The 24,270-nt window shown below is 44.4% G+C and overlaps 1 protein-coding gene across 2 annotated transcripts; it reads right to left on the reverse strand.

Annotated features, from left to right (window-relative positions):
* Positions 1-853: 853 nt before the first annotated feature.
* On the reverse strand, positions 854-20,404 carry MSL2 (MSL complex subunit 2). Of its 2 annotated transcripts, XM_068954514.1 has the most exons (3): positions 19,999-20,137; positions 6,914-6,985; positions 854-4,991 (listed from the first exon to the last, which is right to left on the reverse strand). In XM_068954514.1, exon 3 carries the CDS (start codon positions 4,909-4,911, stop codon positions 3,394-3,396), a length of 1,518 nt encoding a protein of 505 aa, XP_068810615.1. In that variant the 5' UTR covers positions 4,912-4,991; positions 6,914-6,985; positions 19,999-20,137; the 3' UTR covers positions 854-3,393. The 2 variants fall into 2 exon arrangements, with proteins under 2 accessions (XP_068810615.1, XP_068810614.1); XM_068954513.1 differs by lacking the exon at positions 6,914-6,985 and having other exon boundaries at positions 19,999-20,404.
* Positions 20,405-24,270: the final 3,866 nt, after the last annotated feature.

A 24,270-nucleotide genomic window follows, 5' to 3' on the forward strand; every position in this document is an offset into this window, starting at 1 on the left:
TGTCCAGCGACACAGGCCAAGACAATCGCGAGTCCGCCCTTTCCACCAGGATTTCTGTTCTTGCAACCTCTGCGGCATGTCTTCGGGCAGGAAGACTCCTACAGCAAAACCACTTCATGACTTGCGGCTTTGTCTTTCTGATGCAGCTCTACGAAGGAGTTACCGCACCTGATGACAGTTCGGAAGTCTATCACTTTCCGTAAGAGGACTGGGTAGAAAGCTGACGGATCGCGCACTGCCTGTAGGAAAGGAAACCCCCCAGCAGCCTCCTCTACGCTGACGCTAAAGAAAGTTGCGCTACGGCACGGCGCCCCAGGCGCGGCGCAGGGCCCCCGGCCCCAACCAGCCAGGGCTAAGTTAAAGCTAAAACTACCACTGTGCCTGCTCTCACTCAGTCCTTCTCCAGCGTTTCTTCGCGGACGGCCAACAGGGAGCACGTGCCATGCTGTGGGCTACGCCGGGGTGGCCGAGTTTTAATTTAACTCCCTTTGACCACAACCAGCGCTGAAAGGTCCCACAGCAGCATGCTGCCCATACTGCTCTACAGCGGAAACCGAGGCTCTTGAAACTAGAACCACTGCAATTATTTTTCGGCAGCCTTATGATCCCTTCCGTTGCTCAATTTATTCAAGAACAACTAGCCAGGAGGTTAAAAAAGGGAAAAGAAAAAAAAAACAATAACAAGGAAAAAAAACCACCCCAAACTCAAACACAATCAAACAAAACAAACTCTAATTTAAACAATTACAAAATTAGTCATCTATGGACTAGGTAGCATTTAGACAATAAATGCATCATACACCACACTGATGCCCTTAGCAGTTGCAAAACAGGATTAAAAAACTAACATTCATTAAGTCAATTTGAATTTTAATACACATTTCAAGAACGTGGCATCATAAAAGGAAGCTTTAAAAAAAAAAAAACCCCAAAAATTACCAAAAAACCCCCTGAATCTAATTTCACGTTAATCATCAGGGCTCTCCTGCCAACGGCTCCAAAACACGCTCTACCTAAATCGCCAACTTTTGGTACCGTATTTAGTGCAGCAGCAAGATATTAAAGATTCCAAGTACTCCCACATTTATGGAGCAAAGGTACTATGAAAATAATTTAATAAAAATCTCAATAAACGTGCCATCAACAATCCCAGCAAAACTTAACAGCTCTGCAAAAGCGTTCGGAAACAACCCATGCTGCCAACCCATTTTACTCCCCTAAAGATCGGACTGTGGCTTGGCTACTTTTCTCTACGTGTAGTGGACTAATAAGCAGATTTACATTAGTAGGTCACAATCAAACCACCAAATTAGAGAACGGTAGGATCCTCTTGGGTCAACACAAAAATCACATACAAGTTTAACTAAATACACTTTAATAGGACAGCATTAACTCTCATGAGGGCTAAAAACCACAGATCTCAGGTGCTTGGGTTGGCAAAGAAAGACAAGAATACTAAGAAGCATTTTCCACCATTTACTCATTATCAAAAATATTTTTCAACTCTTCTTGCAAAACAAAAACAAAAAAGTACAGACTGGACACATACATCACATTTTTCTTCCTATGGCTTTAACCCCCCCACCCTACCCACCCCACAAAGAAGACGGGGGGAGAAACAAACCAAAACCAACAAAAAGATCTGACCACGTTCACAGAAAATGACACCATGGTACACTACAAAACAAAAGGAGGTGCCATTTGTGTCCAAAGGTTTTTTGCTTATTTCTTAGGTGAGTAACCATCATTGTACATGCTTTGTGCCAAATCAAAATAATATCCAACACTAAAGTGAGAAAGCACTGAGGATTTCGTTCAATGAAAGGAAAGATGGAAGCGGTAAAATAACGTGAAAAATTCAAATACTATTTAACATGCTGCCTTTTAAATGAGAAGGTAACGTTCTGTATTCTAGTCAGCCCACGCTTAATTTCTGCTGTTGCAAAGGGGAGAAATTTCTGCTTTCACAAAGTAGCCTGACTTTGCCAGGATGCCAATGAAGTCTTCAAACGCAAGACTCAAGTCTTCTGCTTGTACCCTCATTTAGGGACTAACCAGAAATAAACCTTTTTTGCATAAAGCTGAATTCCTACAAAGGCGCGTTCATTTTTAACACTTCTCGAGACAAGCTCTTTGACCAAACTTGTGCGGTTTTGCCAATCTAGGGCCTTTCAGCCCAGGTTGAAAAGCATCTGCCTTCTAAAACAACTTTCGACACATTACACAAAAATTAGAAGGATTCTGGGTGGAGTGAACTATATAGCATATTTTCTCTAATAAGCATCCAAAATATTTGACCTTAGTAGATAGCCATCAATTTTCTGAAAGATGAAACTGAAAAATGCCTGTTAACGGAGCAATGCCCTCGTGGGGACAGGTCCCAGGTATATTTTGGTACAAACGTAACAAAAACGAGGGTGGGGAGAAGCCAGCGGTGATAATCGCCGTGCAAGCCTCTCTGAATTGCAGGCACTGATTAACAGCAAAGAAACAAGGAGCCAACCAGCCGCAGAGTCTCCTCCGTAGCCCTCAGAAAAGCTCTCTTCTCCAGACACAACAGAACTCCCCAAAAAAACGAGGAGAAGGGTGTTAACAAAATTCGAGCCGTCCAAGTAGTTTTTCCTCCCCTACCAAAATAGTCAGTAACGTCAAACAAGCAGAGGTGGCACCCAGAGCATAACGGGTCAGGAACGTGACCTGCACAATTGGCAAGAAAACTGAAGTGAACGATGGTATTAACAGCCATGGCGCGTCGACAGTCAACAGCTTACCGCTGCTATCTAGCTGAGTGAATTTCCTGACCCTTTCTTGGAAACTGAGCTGCTTTTGGGGCTATTAGCTTTCTCAATATATTACTCATTTTTTTGAATTCAATATAGTGGATAACCAATTCCCACGATAAGAAGTTATCTATCTGCCACTCTGCCACTGCATTCCCCAGCTTAATGCTGCATTTTCTACAGGAATATTAGGTGATTTTCTAACAATAGTGACTGTAACTAACTGAGAATTACTCTTCTGCATCATCGTCTAGAGCAATTTAGATGGACTAACTAGATACCGCTTCTCTATGTTTAAGCAGAAGCTTTGACTGAGCACAAAGCATGAACGAGTACAATGAGGTTAACATATTCCTTGCCAAAGATCTTGTGATAAAAATCATTTACATCAGCAATCGATCTCAAACTATGAGGTGCTGTAAGAACTAAAAACAGTTTTAGGGTAACTCCTCCATTATCTGCAACTATTTCCCAGACACTAATACACATAACATAGCAATGAAAAACACTTGATACAAGTGATCTAAACGCAGGAGCTCCAGCAAGTTAAACAGAACCATAGCTGCCTTAAAACTGTAGCAGTTCCCCTACTAATGGCAGGGAAAAAGAAGATTCAACAGTCATATCTCATGTCTATAGCTTCATCCAAACTTTTATCATCGTGTGTACTGGCAGCTAAAAACGTAGTTACTGGTGACCCTGTCACATTGATTACACTGGTGCTTGTGCTGGCATTGCGCACAGCAATGCTTGTCACATTAATGCCCAAAGTAAGCCTAGTCTGCTCCAAGGCCTTTTCTGGCACCGCAAATGCCTCCAGCTTCTTCTCCCCGTTAGCCATATATGAGTTTTGGCAGCCACGGCATATGCAGTCAAGGCAGGCTTTGCGGTTAGAATAACAAGGGCAGCGTTGGCCACGGCATGTAAGAACACTTGGATTTTGGGTGGCACGACCACATTTACACCCTTTCTTTTCTTGTGGCTTTTTATACACAGTTTTTGTCGGGCTTCCCGGCATAACGTTACTGCTAGGAACTTTCTCCTTTGCTTTGTCTTTTGTTTTCAGCACTCCTGGTTTGGCTTTTGGATGAGATTTCTTAGGGGCATGTTCTAAGTTCTTTTTCATGCTTTTGTTAGACAGGAGCACAGTTTTACTGATTTTGGGAGTAGTGCCTCCATTAGGTACAGTTGCAATAGGCTGCAAAGACATTTTATTTTCCTGCTTCACTGTTACAGGAGCGGATGCTCCCAGTGTTGGGCCACAGATGATGCTGGAAATGGGGAGAGGTTGAACCTTTTCGCTGTCGCTTTCTGATCGAGATCGCTTTCTGTTTAACTTAACTACCTTAGGCGTTGCCGCTGTACACGAGATCCCGTGAGGAGAAGCATCTGTGGACATGAAAATGTTATGGCTAAGAGGTGGGGGAGAAAGCTGCAGAAAAGGGCCATTAGTCATGTTTGCTTCCAAGCTGGGCTGCAAATTAGAACCACAGACTTCAGTATTTGAAACTGTTTCTAAGCTCCGGAGAACTTCCTCAACGCTAAGGAGGAGCGATCCACCTGGTTTTATATCTTCACTGAAACTGCAGATGTCAATGCCCGTCGTACACAAGTCACTAGTAGACACTGTATCACACACAGGCTGCAGACTGCTAGAGATATCTTCAGTTTTTATATACTCTCCAGTACTACATACGTCAATTGTATTGGCGTGTTCAGGAGAAGGAATATTCACTCCAAGTTTATCTACTGAAAGCCCATTACAATTGGGCAACCCGTTGATAACGGAACCTCTTATATCGATATTGTGTGTGCTTTCGGGTACTGACGAAAAAGTCGCTGGAGGATCATTTGTAAGTTCTGAGGTCGAAGGTACTGGGGAATGTGTCAAACACAAAGCCAAGGTCGTATCGGAAGGCTTTTCCGTCTCTTCGTGGAGTGGTGACCCATCTTTGAGCAAAGCCAAAAGATCTGCAGAACAATCAACCGCTTGGATAATATCTCGTGCCAGTGGAGTTTGTGTTATGTATTCGCAGAGTTTCTTATAGCAGTTCACTAGAATGCTTAGCTGCTTGTTCTCCTCAAATTGTTCATAGTCTTTGCACCAGCTACATGACGGTTTCATCATCATCTTCTTGCCTTTACAAGTTTTGCAGACATAATGCTGGCATGTGGAGTTGGTAGGAGCAATAGGGTCTTGTAGCAAATTTCCTAAGAAAAAAAGAAAGAAAAAGATTACCACGGACTCAAGTCAAGCGTCCAGGATAACAAACGATGAATTTCTTGTAATACAAATCCTAAAAATTGCCTGAAAAAGTTCAATAGTTAAGCCGCAGAAAAACCAAACAAACCATCCAAACAGTAGTCTAGGAGCTTCTTACAGCTGCCATGACTGGTTTTATAACAAGGTTGAATTCAAAAAAAATAAAATAATAAAGAAAAAATATCACGCCAAAATTTGATGTGCTGCTGTAGCCTTTAGAAACAGTTTTAGCTAAAACAATTCCAGCCCGCTCCACCCTGCTCAACAGTTTCTTCAATTGAAAGTGACAAAACATACCAAGTTTATATGATTTTACCAAAAGCGGGGGGAAAAAAAGACGGGGGGAGGGGGTCTACTGCAGAAATTTTAATGAAACTGGGAAAACAAATGGAAACAGAACAGAGGGAGACCCTAAAAGGAATGAAAAAATGATGAACTATCAAGCCCAAAAGGAAAGCACACACAGTGGAGACTTTGTTTTACACTTCATCCAGTTGGAACTAAAAATAGCGCGCAGCTTTGTGACAGTCAATGCTATGAATAAAGCACAAAGTTTTTAACTTTGAGAGCAACCCAAACAGTTAAACGGGACCCGTGAATTCTTCTAAGCACTGAATGAAATACATAATAAAAATATATTTAAATAAAAATGAGGGGAAATGGTATTATTTGCTAACAGATTAGAGCTGTGCCAAAACAGAACGTGCAACAGGGAGACTATAGCATATCCTGAGGAGTGACAGCTCCCTGTTTTCCAACTCTCAGACACATATCAGTGAAATACTACTTAAAATAGTAGCAGTGCCGTAGCCACGATACTTAAATATTTACAAGATGCCAACAGCAATTCACATGTCCTGGGTAGGGGTGAGGAAATCAGAAGAAAGGATTTCCTCCAAAATCCTACTTAAAGAGAGAAAAAACAGCCAATAAAAAAGCAGCTGCTACCACGGAATCAACACACCTGAGAGCACAGGAGGTTTCAGGCACATGCCTTGCTTCCTGCGACTAGCAACTTAACTTTTCTGTGCTAATCTAATGAGAAAAAGAGCTGACTGTGGCTTCCAAAATCCCTACCAAGAAACACCAGTAGCAAACGCTCTTCAATTTAAACAGTGAAGACGTCAAGCTAACAAACGGAACCTGAAGTCAGACAATCCAACCTGCAGTAGAAATATATATACTTTTAAATTTAAGTTCTTTTTAACTGACTCCGCTTAAACAGCGATGCAGGCAGAAACGTCCATCAGGGTTCCAAGGCAGGATTTGGTTTTGTGAGAAAAGCTCCTAACTCCCACGGGGAGAAACAGAAGAGAGCTTGAAACCCCATCAACAAGTCTCAAAAGTCATATCCTTAAGTGAACACCTCTAATATCACTTGTTCATTTAATGCTCTGAGACTTCAGAAGTCATTAGGCCGCCCTAAACCACACACATCCACAGCACCTCCAGGAGCAAAAGCCCCCCAGGATTAAGACCCAATAGGATGTAAGGCTCAATCGCGTGGGTTCCAGGAATATCAAACATGTGCACAAGGCCCAAAACAGCTGCTCAAAGAAGTTACAAAAGCTTCTGTCCTTCATGAATGGCAAATCTAAGCTGCCTTCAGCTTTGCTAGAAACATTAAGATAGTCTCTCTCTCTCCCTCCCTCCCTCCCTCTCTCTCTCCCTCCCTCCCTCTCTCTCTCTGTGGTCTGCTACTCAAGCTATTAAAATAAAATAGGAAGCAAGCCAGCCTCTTCGGAATCCCTAAGGTTTTCCTTCCACTTTTAACTGTTCACAGTCTAACCCCAGAACCAGGCATTTACCAGTCTGGTCTCCTTCAAATCCAGAATCAGCTGCAAACAAAATATATGACTTAAAAGTATACCTTTGCAGTTCAGAAAGCACAAACTCAACCCGAGCTGAAGCCTTCAGAAGTTTTGTTTTCGTTCAGACAGGCCTAAAAAGGGAAATACACAGACTAAACGCGTCTTCTGGTGAGACAAGCCTCCAACCCAAAACTGAGGAAAACTGTAATAGCAATATCCAGGTTACACGTAAAACATTTTTTTCTAGTACACATCCTCACAAAAATTAGTAATTCCTATATTTAAGATTCTTGAAAAAGTCAGGAGAAATGCAACGCTCCTCTCCTCTTGGGAAGAGGAAAGTTTCTACCTTCCTCACGTTATTCTCCTTAGGAAGGATTGAACATTACAGAACAACAACATTTCTACTCTTTCTTCATCCACGGTAGGAAGGAGAAACCAGTATTGCCATATGCTTCTATTACACCCATCTTGATTCATCCCACAGCTACACAGTCACTGGAGAGGGCACAAGAGAAACAGCAAAGACAGCAGAAAGGAAATTGCACAGGACAACATAAACCAATGATGAAACCACACACGCAGTTAACGGTCTGCTCGCATGAATACTAACTCAGCATGTACCAAACGTGAATTAATTTTCTTGGAAGACTCCTTCACCAATTAAGTCATTCCCTGTCTGCATCTACACTGTGGAGCAGGTGAGCTGCATAACATGTTCCTGGATTGTCCAAAATCAAGTTACTGAGCCAAGTATGCTAGCTCCTTCCTCGCCCACAGGCTGTTGGAAATTGGTGTCACCCAGGTCTCATTCTAAGATGCTGTCAATAAGCCACAGCGTGCTCCTTGGTCCTTCCATTATATCTTAGGCTGTTCAATAAAGATAATACTATTTTGCTACTCAAGAGTAACAACAATCAATGCTTTACAGATTCTGAAGCACTACGATACTTCAATGATGGGATCAAACAAGCAATATACAATTGCAATTTAACTTTTAACAAGAGCTAGCAGAGGATAAAAAAAAAAAATGGAAAAAAAATCCAGAAGTTTTGTGGAAAAAGAGAGATGGACAGACAAGACAAAACACTAGTTATGCTCTCACTGAAAGAAGGATCACAGCAAGTTCTACCCTCAGTAAATGCCAGGCAACTTGCACGGAAAAGACATTATAAATGCCTTAGCCGTGGGAATATTTTCAGCTTGAGCTCACATCTCATTGAATATTCATTCTTTGGTCAAAGTTTCTTTCTTGTGTAGATACTGCAGTGCCTATCACCTTCCTCAGCTTTAGTATCATTAAGCTAAAATAAAGTCAAGCATGATACAGAAATCCACTGAAAATGAGGTTTAATTTGTTTTAATACTCAGGGAATGGTGTTAGTCAGAAATATCATCCCAAAAAGATGACACCTGAGCTCTGGAGGGTCTGAGCTTTGGGATGTTCTAACCTGTTGGGCTGTAGAGGCTCCCAAAGGCACAATGTTCGTTTGATGGTGTAAAGTACCAATCTTCCTAGATGAAGATTATAAACTCCACCAAGAACACAAAGCTGGGGAGGATTCTGATATGTTACTGAGCCCATCCTCAAACCCGTAAGACTGGCCATACTGAATTAGGGTAAAGAGCCGTCTAGCCCAGTAACCCATCTCACATAGTGGCCAAAAGCAGATGCCTAGGGCACAGAATAAGAACAAGGCAAACAAATATGACACTTCCCCTTAATATTTGCCCAGCCTTTAACCATTATTAGATGAAACACTTCTCAAGGTAGATGTGGTTTCCATGTACTTCGCAATCCTCAACAGACAAGTCTCCATACGCTTGCCTAACCCGTCAAACTATTTAAAATTTAATCAGTCACAGCCTTTGACAAGAAGTTCCCTGGTCAGTGATCTGTTGCACTGAGAACGTAACTAATTGCTTGTTTTGAACATTGTTGAACAGTTCTGCTATAATCTTTTTTTGAGACAGGGGGATCACAACTCCAATAGCATTTAATATATGGGTAAATTATAGCTTTTTGCTTTTTTTGACTGACACCCAGCACTGAGCTGAGGTTTTCATGGAGTTTTTTATCGCAAGGCTAAGATCTCACTTTTGGGTGGTAATCACCCATGCAGATAAAGATGATGGGCTTTGAGAAGTTACATATATTTTTCTCCATATTAAAGGTATCACTTAAGGTTTATCTAAACTGAATTTAATTAGCCATTTTATTGCACAGTCATTCATCCTTATAAGATCCTTCTACAATTGTTCAATGCAGATCTTCATTTGTACTACCCTAAATAGCTTGGTATTACTAAACTTTACCTCACCTTTACTCATCCTCTTTCAAAGGGGTATTTTTTTAATATGCCAAAAGCAAACTCACGTTTTTACAAAGCCTCCAGTAAGGGCTCCAAATTTTCCCTAAACAATATCAGCTCTTAACTCTCCTACTTGCAGAGAGGTTTTCCAAATATCTACTTTAATATGAGCACTTATATTTACTAAGATACATGCACAGAAGAAATCCTTTTAATATATAATTTACAAAACATCATGGCTGTCCTGGAAACGATGCTACCAGGAGGGAGGTCATTTAAACCACAAGGAATACTTCCTATTGTGTTCCTTAATGAGCATTACTTCACAGCTGCAGGAAGAGGGGAAGCATCTGCAAATTGGATCTCACAGACCAAAGGAAGAGAAGAACTGGGAATCTAACAAAATTAGGTTTATATCTAGAAAATATGCTCTGAATTGATGAAGCTTAAGAAGAAAGCCTTGAATCAAAACAGGTCATCTCCTTTCATCCTCATCTATCTAGAACAAAGGCAGAAAGACAATGCCCTAGAAAGGGAGTGGGGGAGTGTAAGGGTTAAGTCCTCAGTGTACGAATACTTTAAAGCTCCTGGAAAAGCCTATTGAAACATTATTTCTTGTTGTTTTTGACAACTCAAAAGTTTTAAGAATGATGTAACTATTGAAATACATCTGAATTTGATGAAGCGAACTGGAAAAAATTATGAAGTCAAAATTGGTTACAAATAAAAAAAGCATAAATAGCTGTTTCAGTGGGGTTAATCTCAAATATTTGTCTGCCAAAGCACAATCTTTACTCCTCAGTTGCATTCTTATCACCAGAAATAACTCTCATTTTATAGTGTGCAGCAAGCAAGTGGAAAGCTCAACAGCCATAGACCCCTACTGCTTTCACTGGTGCTCTACTTGATTGAAGTAGCATATCTGCTCCTTCATGAGAAGTAGGATTGATTAACATCCATAAACGTAAGAAGAAAGCATGCCCACATCAGTTAGGCTGGAAACACTGAACATTACAATGACCACGATGGCATTTTTAAACCAGACGTTACTGAAAGCCTCTGTGAACTATGGATAAATCGGGTAGAAATTCCGCAGCTCCGAGAATCTAGCAAATTAAAGAACAGGAACCCCACAGGTAATCTGTTCGATGGACCACACATTTACTTTTATGTTGTGCTTAAAATCAATATATGACAAGTGCCTCAAAGTAATAACCAGAAGCTGGAGATTCAGCTGTTGGACTGCTACATTTTCAATGTTTTTACTTCTGGAATAAGCGTGATTTGGTTGGTTCTACTGATATAACTAGCAATAGGCAGTTAATGCTAACAAATCGCTACATTCAAGTTTCAGAGTTAACCGCCTACTGAAGTAGAGAAGCTAGTTCTCACTGACCACCGATCCTGCTCAAGAGACTTTGTGAAGTTCGGACACCCTTCGATCGGCAGCTGAAGCAACAGCCACCGAAAGGGAAAGGCTTGTTCCCCTTCCCACCTTCCCTGCGCTGCTCCCTTCTTCACCCCACGCTGCGATACCCCACGTGGCAGCTCGGGCACCTGTCAGAGCCTTCCACGGGCTGATTTAACTCATTCATCTAGGAGAGACAAATTCTCTAGGAAAGAAAACGCAGGGATTAGGGGCTGGGGCTATTTGGCTGCATTTGTTTTCCCAAGGTTAGCAAGTTAATTCAGCTTACAAAGAGGCCTGTCATGTGCCAAGACCAGCACAAGAGAAGTGCGAACATGCAGACAGGAAGGAGGAAACAGGAATTCCCCCTTTTGAGAGTGATAAGCTGTTCAGTGGGTTCACTGCACCTCACGGGCCCATTCCCTTAGACTTTAGTTTCCCAGCTGGCAGCAGTGCTGCTAGAGCAGCCCCTTTCCCAACTCCTCCCTGGCTCTGTGTTTCCCCTTCGCATCACCTTCCACTGCCCTGGCACAGCTGGCGCAGCCCCAAGGTTCAACCATCAATGCAAAAATATACAGGACACATTCAACCTGCAGTAACTAGAAAAAACAAATACTGATGCTTTAGCCAAATTCTAGAAAGCTGAACAAAAATTAATCAAGCCAAATTTGAAGCTAAATCAGAATGTTATGGAGCTCCTCAGATAAGAGGATCATCTGTGCAAAAAAAGACAACAGTCAAGTACTTTGACTAAAGACACATAGATGGTTTTATAGGCATACAGATGGTCCAAGTAGCTGTGCCCTCTTTCAGTTACAAGAGGAATGATCAATCCCGCTTCATGATTAAATTTTTACTGTTTCATAAAATAAAGAGGCAACGCCTTGTTTTTTCCTCAATCTGAGCAAGGGATAAAAGCAAAACCTGACACCAACTCAAAAACACTCTTTCACATGTTAAGTATAAATGAACCAATGACCAACCTTTTCATTTATCAAATTATCATCTAGATCAGCCTGAAGAACGGGTAGCTCAATGATGCGTCAAAATAAAACATGCACACAAAAAACATGACAATAAAAGCAGTATCCAACAAACTTTTGGGGATGAGGCTCCTCCTGTTCCAAGCTTCCACCTTAGAACTTAAACTCCTTAGCTAGGTAGGTCTACTACCAAACCTACAAATAGACACAGAGCATTAGACTTCATGAAAACAGAGAAAACACTATCTGAAGATAAATGGACAGGCACCCATAGTGAAAGTGTCTGTTAACCATTTGCAGAGGGGGAAAAAATATGCAAGACTATATAAGAATATGTAAGATGTTATATATATGTAAAATATATAAAGGCGCAAGAGCTGGACACTTACTAGAAGAAAATTAAATACATTGAAAACTACAGAAACGTCAGAGACGAGTGCAAAGACCACTTGCCAGGGACAAGGCGATAGCAAAGGACTCCTTCCACAGACCCGAAGTCCTGACATAAAACCTGCCCAAACCGCAGACTCCAGATGGTGAACGCGAACCACGGCTTGGTTGGTCCAGTTCACAAATACAGCACCAAAGCGGAGAGGCAGATTCACCAGATGGAGCTTCATCCTACCACTGCCCTAACAAAGTGGTCTCAGTCAGAAAAACGTTTGGCAACTTTTCTTATCATGCAGAATCCTACTGGAGCACTTGGAGAGATACTTGGGACATCGCTCAGATATCCAACAGAGCCTTGCCAGAGTTCAGAAAAACACACGTGCGTTTGTAGCTACCACACTCGTGCTTGAGAGGCATGAAGATGTAAGGCACGTTTGCAATACTGCCAACACAAAGCACTGAAAGCTTTGTGTCCACAAGACACAGATTGTCATTGTGAATTCCTCTTATTCACAATACTAGAAATTGATTTATCCTTTCACGTTTTGGTAAGACAAGGTACTGCTGACAAACAAACAAAAACTTCTCCATATAAAACCATATTTCAGAACTTCATCAGAGGAAACTTTCTGCTGGCTACTATTTCAGACCATCTGTCAATAAACACCTACGAAAAGTCAACTACAGAAGTTATTATCCTCACATAGGAACGTTCCTGACTAAAGAACTAATGATGATATAACTTTTTGGAAAAATAACGACTGCACTATTTTTCTCTGAACACTATGGGAACCCAAACGAACCACAGTATGAATACAGAGAAATACAGCAAACCTCTCTAGCTAAAGTTCAAAAACAAACAAAAAAGCAAACCTAACAACAAATTGCATTTTAATGCCAAAAGGATTGCTTTGTTCTCTGACTTGACTCCTTTCATAATAAACAACAGAACTTCATTTATTGAGTGCTACAAAGTTATATTTCTGTCGAAAGTCTTTGTGTTTACAAAATTATGGACTAGAAAATTTCTAAATGTACTTGTAGCAAACAAGATGGCAATGCTCAAAATTTTTAAATGAGCAGGGTTAAAAAAAAACTGATAAATTCATCTTTTGCACTATCTAGCGCAAAATGTTTGTGTAACAATGTCTTCCAAAAGTCAAGGTTGCTGTATTTTAAGAGGCTTTAAATAATAAAGTTAACACTTCTACTACTGGTGTACAGAGGAATTTAACATGTTACTATACAACCTAAAGACTTTGAAGAGTTAAAACTTGCTTTGAAAGTTTTAGATCAAGTTAGTTATATTAATCGTGTTCTCTGAGCAAACAAGAAGTAATGAAAACTCACTTATTTTCACACACAAATTCTCATGTCATCAACATTAATCACACAATCTTCTTAGAGCAAGCTCTGCTTCTCAAGCCCCCTGGAGAAGGAGCAGCACTGTGCTGGGAGCACACGGCTCAGGAGACAGCGAATGATGAATCACAGCACTGAAAGGCTTCAAAGTGAATTCCTTTCTAAGGGCAGGAAAATCTTTTGCTATCGAAGAAGCAGAGCACTCGAGAAAAGTTGTGCCGTGCGTTATTTCTCAAGTTATGTAATAGAGGCAAAGAATCTTTTTTGGCCTCACACAGAACTCCAACATCATATTAAACTGCTTATTCCACATTTAGTCAAACTCATCTGTAAACCATAACACAGTAAGAAAACAAAGCCAAAGAAGGCTGTGTTTGGAGTCAGTATGTCCATAGACATGGGCAATTAAGTTGTCCCAATAAAGATGCCTGTTGGCAACATATTAACTTTTCTTTAAGCACCCTTAAATGTAATCAGTTTAATCAACATCCTCAGGCGACCATCAAAACCAGTCCATCATCTCCCATTGCCTCAATAAGAAACACACGCTCATCTCAAATCAAAGAGGACAATATCGTAATCTTCATTTTGCAACCTGCTTTTCAATTCCAGCATCAACCCGCTGTTAGGTGGAAACCACAGTTACTTCTCTTCCTGTCCTTCTTCGCAATTTTGCTATTAAGCCAGAGGAAATTTTTCTATTTAGAAAACTGATTTAAATTCAACTGGTACAACTTTGTGTAGTCCGAACTCAGACAGCACGATGTAGACAACCTCGGGAAATGCAGCTTTCCCAAGAATCACACAAAAGATTTAAAGCAGGAAAGGGAAAGAACAAATTTACACAAGGAGATTTTAAGAGGAACAGAAACCAACCAACACACTCTTGGCTAATAACTGGTGTTTTCAAAGACGCGCGAGTGGAAATTTTTATAGACCACCACCCATGCACATTATCGCCAGAAGAAGAAGAAAATGAATGCTTGCAACAGAAGATATTTTATCGGTACTTAGTCCCATATTCCACATCTCAGGATGGTTGTTTCACAGATTCTGGTTATTTTGCACATTCTTCCAAAAAAAAAAAGAAAGAAAGAAAAAAAAAGAAAAAGAAATATTTTGGCAATTATTCATGTGATTTTTAAGGAGAAAATAACATAATTTTAAAAACTACCTATATTTAATAGCTGGATAGCACTTTTCATCAGTGAAAATACTTGAAAAAATACACTAGTCTAGGTATTCTTTTCAAACACAAAAGGTAACTCTGCGATCTGACAGCACAAATCATGAATAAGCCTTCCATCAAAAAGTTTAAATACGTTTTTCTACTTCAAAACCAATAACCAGGGTTAACTCGCTTAGCAATGGCTCACATTGCAAGCAGAAAGTCAAGCAGCATGAATATAATTAAATTTTATCAATAGTGAGAGTTTGTTTCTCCCTTCTTCCACCTGTAGGACTGGAAACTTAACTTTCTATAAAGTTAACTTATCTTAGGAATCACATCACTGTCTGCTCATCTCTGAAGGACGTTACATAACAGCTGCGGGTCTCAGGTTGCCTCAGTACCACCAGCGAAAAAATACTTTGGTTACTCTAGAACCCCAATTCACTTGCATTCCACTTGCGTTTGGTGCTTCTTCCCTTAGATATTTGTATGAATTTTCATTGATGAAAATGTAATGAAGCTGTACAGTTAAAAAGGTCCAATTCAAATTTCCCAACGGCAAAGCATAGCCTAAAGTAATAAGCTCTACCTGCGATCGACATCAGTGCTACTAAGACCTACAGGCAAAGGGTCCAGAGGAGGTCACGCCAGGGACCGGGTAGCGGGGAGCAGTTAGGCTGCAGGGGCAGTGGAGACGAGCTGAGCGAGGGGTGAGGAAGAAGAGAAAGAGACATCACTGGTCTACCACTATGGACAAGATGGCACAGAGATGCAAGCTTTTTACACAACTCAATAATATATCACTGACTATAGAGAGGAATTTATGTAGCTAGCAGAATGAATTTCCTGAGATTCAACTTTTACCCTCAGGGCAAGAATTTCCAAAAACAAGTCAATACATTTACCCAAGAGCAGGACAGAAATAACATCTCTATACTGATCCTCAAATAGAAAAAAAACAGTCAACAAAATACTTTTGTATTTTATTTTTAATCCATGCCATTCCTCATGCTGGGGAGTTGCTTCCACAATGCTGCTTCACCGTTTATCCTTCAGACTTCCAGCCAAAATTCTCAACCGCTATGTCAAACCATCTGACAGTATCTGGGTAACATACTGGTCAGTACCGTCACATTGTTTCTTTGTTCCTTAATCTGTCTGAAGCCACATGCTGTCTCACATCCCATTACTTAGATTACAGGAGGTTTAAGGGAAGAACTATGTTCTCAGCCCTGCATTTCCATAGCACAAGCTCCAGCTGGGTTCCCCACGAAAGGTAAAGCCTTAGTTGAAAGCCGTGCAACCTCTCAAGCCCTCTCACCCTCCCAAACAGCAACAACAGTCTTTCAATCACCTTTAGCGTTTTCTAAAACACCTTTCACAGGTTTCAGGACAGAGTTTTTCCATGGATATAAAAGCTCAGTTGATCTGAATAGCAGTTTGTCTCTAACAAACATTTTAACTTAATTTCTAGTAAAAAATTTTAAATGATACACCAGTTTTGTTTTGTCTTTGTCAAAGACGACTTCTAGTTCCGAAGAGTCAACTGAATTTTTGAACGACCGCGCAGTAACCTATGCTGCATTCAAAACAGAAAGGGTCATTTTTGAAAAGACTATTTATACCAATAGGGAGCACTTTTCTAGCAGGAAAGTTTGTTGCATCCATCCCTATGAAGCTATTTTTAAATGAAACGCAATATTAATATGTAATTTAATAATAATCACTCTAGGCGAGGGACTAAAACTCAGATCTCATATACTCAAAACACATAGGCCACATAGCTATTGGCAAAAATAACTACTCCAAAGTTACTTTAAAGTTCTTAAATCTCTAGGACATGTTTTCTTACACATGCCTGTAAATGGCCTACACATTACCTACAACACCATCTAGGAAACTATCACGTGATCACACCTAAATCCTAGAAATGTACACTGCTGTATCATCAATATAATTTAACCTTTATAACCCGTTAGATAAGACAGAGACCTTAAACTCACCTAGAACAGATTTAGTTGACTAATTTGCAGTGGCATGCTGTGGCTTTTTACTGATGTAACTTCATATGTGCCAACTGGTATCTAAAATCAGAGCTTTAATTAGAATTTCATAATTATGTACAGCCAAAAACTTCTGCCACTATTACTATGTAAGCAGGCTTAAAAACCATCAGATCAGAAGAAGAGTTGGCTTATTTCTAGCGCACCGAAAAATAGTCAAAGCACAATAACATCAGCTGACCTACACGCCTGCCACTAATTTCTTTTAAAAACAATTCTGTAAAATTAAATGGAAAATCACGACTGCAGAATTAATACCTACAGAATAACAAAGCATAATAGAATGCATTCGGAGAGATTAAACACTGAGAAAAGGCAGATGATATGAGGAGTACTAATTTGGGGAATAATTTCCCAGGGAAGTGCTGGAAGTCCAGCACTTGGGGCTTGTTTTAACTTTACAAAGTGCAGGTTTTATGCATTACTGAAAATCTACACAGCAGTTCTCCAGCTGGGTATGATTTTTTAGAAGTTCACCATCAAGACCTCATTCCACTATGATCTGTGCAAGGAAAGTACCAGGCACTCAAACATACGTGGGCTCGCACCTAGCTATTTGGATCTCATGGCCTAAATGGACTACAAACAGCCAGAAGAACAGGGCAGAAAGAAGCAAGCATGTAAAAAGCTTTGAGAGATTTTTAAAAATGGACTGTGGGGGTTTTGAGTGGTCACGGCAACGACTCCTGTGATTTTAACATCTCACGGAGTAATCTTTACTTCGGTACTTAAACTTTACATTTTAAAATACCGTCTAAGCTACAAAGTTGTTGAAGGTTGAACAAAGGAATGCCAAAGTTAGGCTTGTAATACTTTGAAGTATGCTGCAGGTGCTCTTAGCACCAACTTGTACAAGAGAAAAAATATTTTAAAAGAATCATAGCAAGGTCAGAGAGCCAAAGAGAGAAAGAGGCACAGATATTCACCTGTGACAGAGGAGAGCGAGAGAGAGAGAAGGAACACAAAGAGCAAAGGAGAAAGAGAACATTGATTTACCTCTGTCAGTCTAAACTGAAGATTTATAACTGCTGGTCGACACCAGACCGGAGAGTTTTGTATTGGACAGGACCACTGTCCCATGCCTAACCGTTTGCAGGTTCAAGGAAGACACTTTACTATCTCTACAGGACAGAAATTGTATTTCACTACGTAGGAGCATAGCACCTAGCATCACAAAGAACCCGGTATTTACCGAGGCCTCTCTATGCTACCAGACCACAAGCAAAAGCCCAGACAAAGAGAGATAACGCTGAGGCATCACCAGCAGACAAAATATTTGAATCAAACAGCGACTACGGTTATCTAAAAATTAGCCGCGCTAGAAAGCAGTGAGCCAAGGCAGTAACCTTAAAATTCCAAGAAAATAAGGGATGAAGAGAGAAAGTTGAACCATCAAGCAGCAGTTTGCAAGTCGGTCAGAAAACCCAGGGAGGCGCAAGTTAATGGAAGAAAAACCTAAACTGCACAGACTGTGCAGTGAAAGATACAGAAAAGTCAAGCAAGAATAAGCTGGAGAAGGAGGGAAGAATAGCTCAGGAATTTGGGCAGGGACAAATTAAAGAAAGATGATTTCAACAGCACAAAGTGCAAAAATAAGATTGCAAAAGGCAAAGAAGGGAAGAAGTCAAGGCAAGGAGAATGAAAAACACATTTCAGGAGACTAGTCTTAAAGGGGAGAAGTCAGCACAAAGGTTAGAAGCACACGGTCCTTACAATAATATCTTTAAAAAAAAAAATCAGAAAAACATTGGTATGGGTTAAGGCAAAAGTAGCTTGATGATCGAGCAAAAGCAAGAAAGATTTATGGAAAACACATAAGGTCAGGGATTAGAGTTTGCAGGGCCTCAGGTAATAAGCAAGACTCAAGAAGAGCAGAGTTGCATTAATACTGACACCAGGGTTGAGAGAGAGGAAAAAAAAACTTAGCCTAATTATTTCAGGAAATGACAACGCAGGGATCCTGGGAACAGGCTCCCTCTTTTCCCAGTATGAACTGATCTCTATTTTCTAAGACTTTAAATGGGAGGAGCCAACAGCTGCAGGATAGGAAGCATCCAAGCCTAGTTTAGCAGCCTCAGCAGTTGAAGTCCTGATCCGCTCAAATAAATATTTAACTTTATAAACCTAGTAATTCAACTCAATTTTAATGAGACCACACACATTACTAAAGATAAACACATGAAAACATAATGGACGTACGCCCACTATGTCAAGAAAAGTCAAACACATGCAGGGCAAGGACTTAAATTACCAAAGTAAGAGAGAAGAATTAACAAAATGAATCAACTGAGAAGTCTAACAGTTCAGACTCCCTCTCCCAACAGTAGTCCGTGCTTCAAAGGAAAGTTCAAGAAAGGCTGACAGCTTATTCCAGACCTTCCTACCAGAAAAAGACATGTCTACAGTTCATAAACACAGCAGAAAGCAATCTCTCCCAAAGGTTCTCTAAAGGTTAATATTAAAATTCTGCACATCCACCTTTTCCAACAAAACACGGAATTCTCTTTTTTTTGGGGAAGGAGTGGGTAAGGATGGGCAAATCCTGGCAAACTTTCAGCCTATTTGCTCTTTATGGTAATGATTGTCACAGGACATGTATCTGCTACACACACACACAAAACCCCAGTGGTTTCAAGTTGAATGTCTTTTTGTCCTTGCATTTCACGAAAGGAAAATACAAAGTTATAGACCACGGGGTGGGGGGGGGGGCAAATACGTCGTTTTTCCCCTTGTATCGCCTTCGCTCTTATTCACCTCCTCTTTAAAGCGAGCGCTCCCAGCACGGTTTTCCAATCACCCCTAATAACGAGCGCGCCCCTGAGGAGACCGAGTGACCATAGGAAAGCGCGGCGTTCAGGGCAGAGCGCGCTCCCTCAACAAAACCAGCGCGGATCTTGCTCAGAAGCCGCCAGGCTATTCCACGCGCACGACCCAAACGCCCGTTTGTCTTTTTGACAAGTATTGCAAACCGCGGGGGGGGGGGTAAATCTCCCCCCTCCTTTTCCCTTCCCCACCTCGGGGCGGGGGGTATTTTCAGCCCAAGACTATTGGCACTCCTCCCTCCCCGACGTGCAAAACAAACACGCCGCCGCCTGCGCCCGCGCACCGCCCCGCGCCCCCCCGCGGGAGAAGCGCGCCCGCCCACGTGGGCGCCGCCCGCCCCACACCGCCGCGGGGCCGAGCGACGCCGCGCCGCGGCCCAGGGCGCTTCGCCTCTACGCTATTTCCAACTGGGGGGCGGGGATTTGCTATTATTATTTTTTTTTAAAGGAGCTGAGAAACTTTCCCGGGTTGAGCTATAAATTGGGGAGGGGAGGGGGGGGGGCCCCGCAGCACGGGATTCCCCCCCCGGGCGGCGAGGCGAGCCCGCGGGGCCCAGGGCGGCCAGCGCGGCTCCGGGCCACGCAGCCAGCCCCGGGGCCGCATTGTGCAGGGAACAAAAGAAAGATCCTCACCGCACACACAGCAGGAGAGGGACTGCCTGAAGTAGGGCAGGAGCTTGTTAATCTCGGTAAAGGACTGGGGGTCCCCCGGGTCGTAGTTGAGCACCAGGCGGCTCGCTGAAACGTAGAGAGCAGTGGCATTCACCGGGTTCATCGCAGCCGCTCGCACGCCGCCGGCTCCGGGGTGAGAAGAAAGCGCGGCGCCGAGTCCGTGCCGGCCGAGGGGGCAGGTGGCCCCGGGGCGGGGGCAGGCCGGGTGTCACCTTGGTCCGGGGCCACCTGGAGCCGCGCGGCGGCGGCGGCGGCAGCGCGGAGGCCGCGGCGGCCCGGCGGCCCTGTCACAGGGGCCGCGCTGGCTCCTCCTCCGCCTCCAGCGGGGCCTCGCTCCCGAGCAGCGGCCTCGGCCCGCCCGCAGCCGCACAGCGCAGGGAGGCGGCGGCGCTACTCCAGGCGGCGGGCCATGCCGGGCCGCCCGCCCCCGGGCCCTGCTCCTCCGCGAGCCGACGCTTCCTCGGCCGCTGCGGGCCGCGCCTCAGCGGCGGCCCGGCATGGCGGCGGCCGCAGGCAGGAACCGCGAAGCCAGCTCAGGGCGGCGGACCGGGCCGCGCTGCCCGATCCGGCAGCGGGGGAGGAGGAGGAGGAGGAGGGAGGCGGATGCACCTGGGCCTCAGCGCGGCCGCATCACCGCGCCGCCGCCGCCTCCTCCTCCGCGGGGCCGCTGGCTGCCGGCTGCGCGGCCGCTGGGCCGGCGCCGCTCGCCGGGCAGGGTCCGCCGCCCGATCCGCGCCGCAATGTCAATAGCAACCGTTAGATCCAACCGTCACTGCGGAGCCATCGCCGCTGCCGTCTGCCGCCCGGCACTGCGCATGCGCGCCCAGGCCGCTTCCCTCCCCGCAGCGGGGGCCCGTCCCGCGGCGGGGCGGGGGGGGGAGGGAAGGAAAGGGGAGGGGAAGGGAGGGAGGGAGGAGCCCGGCGCCCTCTAGCGGCGCCCGGCCGCGCCGCGGGGAGCCGGCTGCTGCTCTGCCGCCCGTGGCCTGGGCGCGGCGCCGAGCTGAGCCGCGCGCGGGCGCGCGCGCCTCGTAACGGCCGCCCCAACGGCCGCCTCAACGGCCGCGCGCGCGCCTCGTAACGGCCGCCCCAACGGCCGCCTCAACGGCCGCGCGCGCGCCTCGTAACGGCCGCCCCAACGGCCGCGGCCTGGTCGCCTCGCGGGCAGCGGCACGGAGCAGGTGGGCACGGGCGTTGCTCGGCCCTGGCGTCGCGGCCAGCCGCTTCGCTCGGCTCTGAGGCGGAGGAAAGGCGGCCGTGCCTCTCCGTAACCTGCCCTGAAAGTGGCTGCCAGGACTGAAAGAGCCACGAGGCCTCTGTCTGCGTTTGAGGCTCTGGGGCACCACAGGCCGTGCCGCCCCGCTGCCTGGCATGGAGCGGGCCAAACCTGTCTGCCTTCGGGGGGAGAAGGCTGCAGGGCGCCCGAGGTCCCTAGAAGATGTGGCACGGGAGCTGCGGGAGAACGCACCCCTCTCAGATGCAGCCTGGATGCCCCATGGGGCAGCAGCTGCCCGCACAGGGCTGCGTAGAGGGAGATTAGCCGCGTGAGTGTCGTCTTGCTGCACGTGGCTGCCACTGTGGAGACGGCGACAGTGGATCCGCAGGCTTGGGGCAGGTATGACCAAGGCATAGGCACAGGAGGGATTTTTGACCTCCTCCATGTTTCAGACCACTGGGGACATACAGAGAGTTTTTGATATTTCCATTGTGAGCACTACCGAAGGAATTAACCGTTCCACCCACCTCCAGATCCTGTGTTGCGCCACTGCCAGTGCCGTCAAGGCTCTCAGCAGTACTTTTTCTAACATCACCACCCAGCGCCCCACTACTGCCAGGACTCTGCCTCCTGCTCTTCCATGGTGCAGCCCTCCCCTTGCTTCTCTGCTGGCTCTTAGAGAAACTGCCTGATGGAACCTCTCCTTTTTCCCCACTTCCCCTGCTGCGTGTTCATCTATAGCTGCCCCGTGCTAAGCTAATCAGGGAGTTCCACAAAATGCTGGTATCTTTCTGTCCCCCGCTCTCTTCGTGAATCCCCCCAACTTTCCATCTGACTCAAAACCAGCGTGCGCACAAAATGTGTTGACTTCCATCTTGACTGTAGATATACATGTAGCACATCTGGTCCTCATCTTCACCATCAATTTGTACGGTTTCTTTCCCTGTCCTAATCCTGATTTTACACACAACACTTCACCCCCCTTACAGCCCTCATCTGCTCACTCAGTGCATCTCCCATACCAAGAGTATCATGCATATACCCCAAACACCCCACTCTCCCTTTTGACCTATCAGCAAGCACTTGATGTGTGTTATCTGGACCACAGCTCCTTGCACATGTTTGATCCTTAACCTGAATTCATTTCATCAGACAACATCCTCATCCTCACCAACTCTCAGCAGACCTGTATATTGCCTGTGAAGTGCCCAATTCCTCCTCCAGTTTACTTCCATAAGCATGGACCATGCCTCACACACCTGTATCTAGGGTCCTAGCGCCTGAACACATTCCTAAACAAACTGAAATAGCATGTGAGCAACTGTCTACCAAATAACACATTATCGTATACACCTCTATATCCCTTCCTCTGCCAGAGTGCTAAAGCACGTGCATGCAAGAGGGCCCTGGCACCAGACCTTTATACCAACACGTGTACTGTTGCCAGTCTTTAGTCCGCCCTCCAAGATATATCTCTTCTGCCTTACCCTCCAACACACACACACGCATATGTACAGTGTCCCAGGTGAGGGTCAAACCTCCAACTTAAGTCCAAACACTTTAGTCATTATCCCAATCGTTAGTATACGTTCAAAGCACATTCTTCCCAATCCCACCTGGGACACCGTTCCTCTGCTGTGGCCACAATCCCTAATACAAACCTACACTGTCCTGGATGCTCATCTCGGCCCGCCGCCCCAACTACATCGCAGTGCCCTACCTGTTTTCCCAGGAACTAACTCGACACGTGACATCCAGAGAGCTTACCGGTCTTGTCTAAATTTTGGGATATACTCCTTCCGGACATCATATACGAGCAAGATTCAGCAGTCACCATCCATAGTGTTCCAGGACCAAACCTCAACAGACAGTGCCCCATCCCCAACATTAACCTTAGAGTATACACTGCAGTGTTCTCACATTCCCTGATAGAGCTAAGTAAGCAGTTTTGGATTCCATCTAAGAAGTGTTTACAACTGCAGTCCTAGAAGGACAGATATATAAACTCTCTGTAGAACTCCAGGTAGATCTCACACTTGAAAAAATATGGTAAATATCTAATACGAAATTGTGAGAGTGGCAAGACTGACTAGATCATACTCTTGTGACCAGAGAAAGCTCATAATGCCTTTTTTCGCTATTGCTGGCTGATCTGCTGAATTCACCTTTTGTTCCGGTCACTCTTGAGTTGAGGGTTCAGGTTTCTCATAGTCCAAGAAGCAGGTATAATTTTGGCTGCCTCTGTTCTGTGTTTCTTCCAGTCTATCAGCATTACTGTTCTCTTCTTGGGAATTAGTCCCACTATCCAAACAGCCTGGGCTAGGTCCTCAGCTGTTTGTGATCACTAGTATAAATAGTATAGTAAGACTCTAAATATCAGGTGTGTACCAACAGGCTCTGCAACCTTTTCCTCCTGCCCTCAGGGGTCTGTCTGTCTGTGCTGAAGGCCAGCTCTGATGTGGTGCAGCTGTGTGACCTGGGATCAGACTGCTGTGAAAATAACTAAGCTGTGAGAAGCTTCAGCTGGGTCCCCTCTGGCTCGCCTTAGGGGTTGCCTCTGAGCTCAGGCCCTTACCCTTTCCTGAACTATGCTGTGTTTGGTCTGGTACCTTGCTGACCTGCTGACTTGACTTTGTGATCTGACCTTGGACCTGTCTCATCACTATGGAGGTCTGGCAATCACTGGGCTGTTGGCTGATCCTTGTTACTGTCACTGGACCTGTTCTAGTGTTCTTGTTCAGGTACAGTGGAAGTGTTGCTTCTTTGTCAGTGAGAATACTGCCCCTGCCTGCCTTGTTGTCATCCTCAGCTTCTGGCTCACCTTTCCCTGCGGAGCAGCTATACTTGCTGCTCCCTCATACTAAAAGTCTTGAGGCACAACTCATCTTCCTCTCCAGACAGTGGTATGTATTGAACAAGAAGCTCAATATTGAACAAGCCGCTGAAACATTCAGTGAGCTGTTTCACATATAAGTGGAAGTAGCCTTTGGTAGCTATCACCTTTCCTTTGCTGGGAGTGT

This window comes from Struthio camelus, chromosome 9 (genome assembly GCF_040807025.1).
Source record: "Struthio camelus isolate bStrCam1 chromosome 9, bStrCam1.hap1, whole genome shotgun sequence".
Taxonomy (NCBI): Eukaryota; Metazoa; Chordata; class Aves; order Struthioniformes; family Struthionidae; genus Struthio; species Struthio camelus.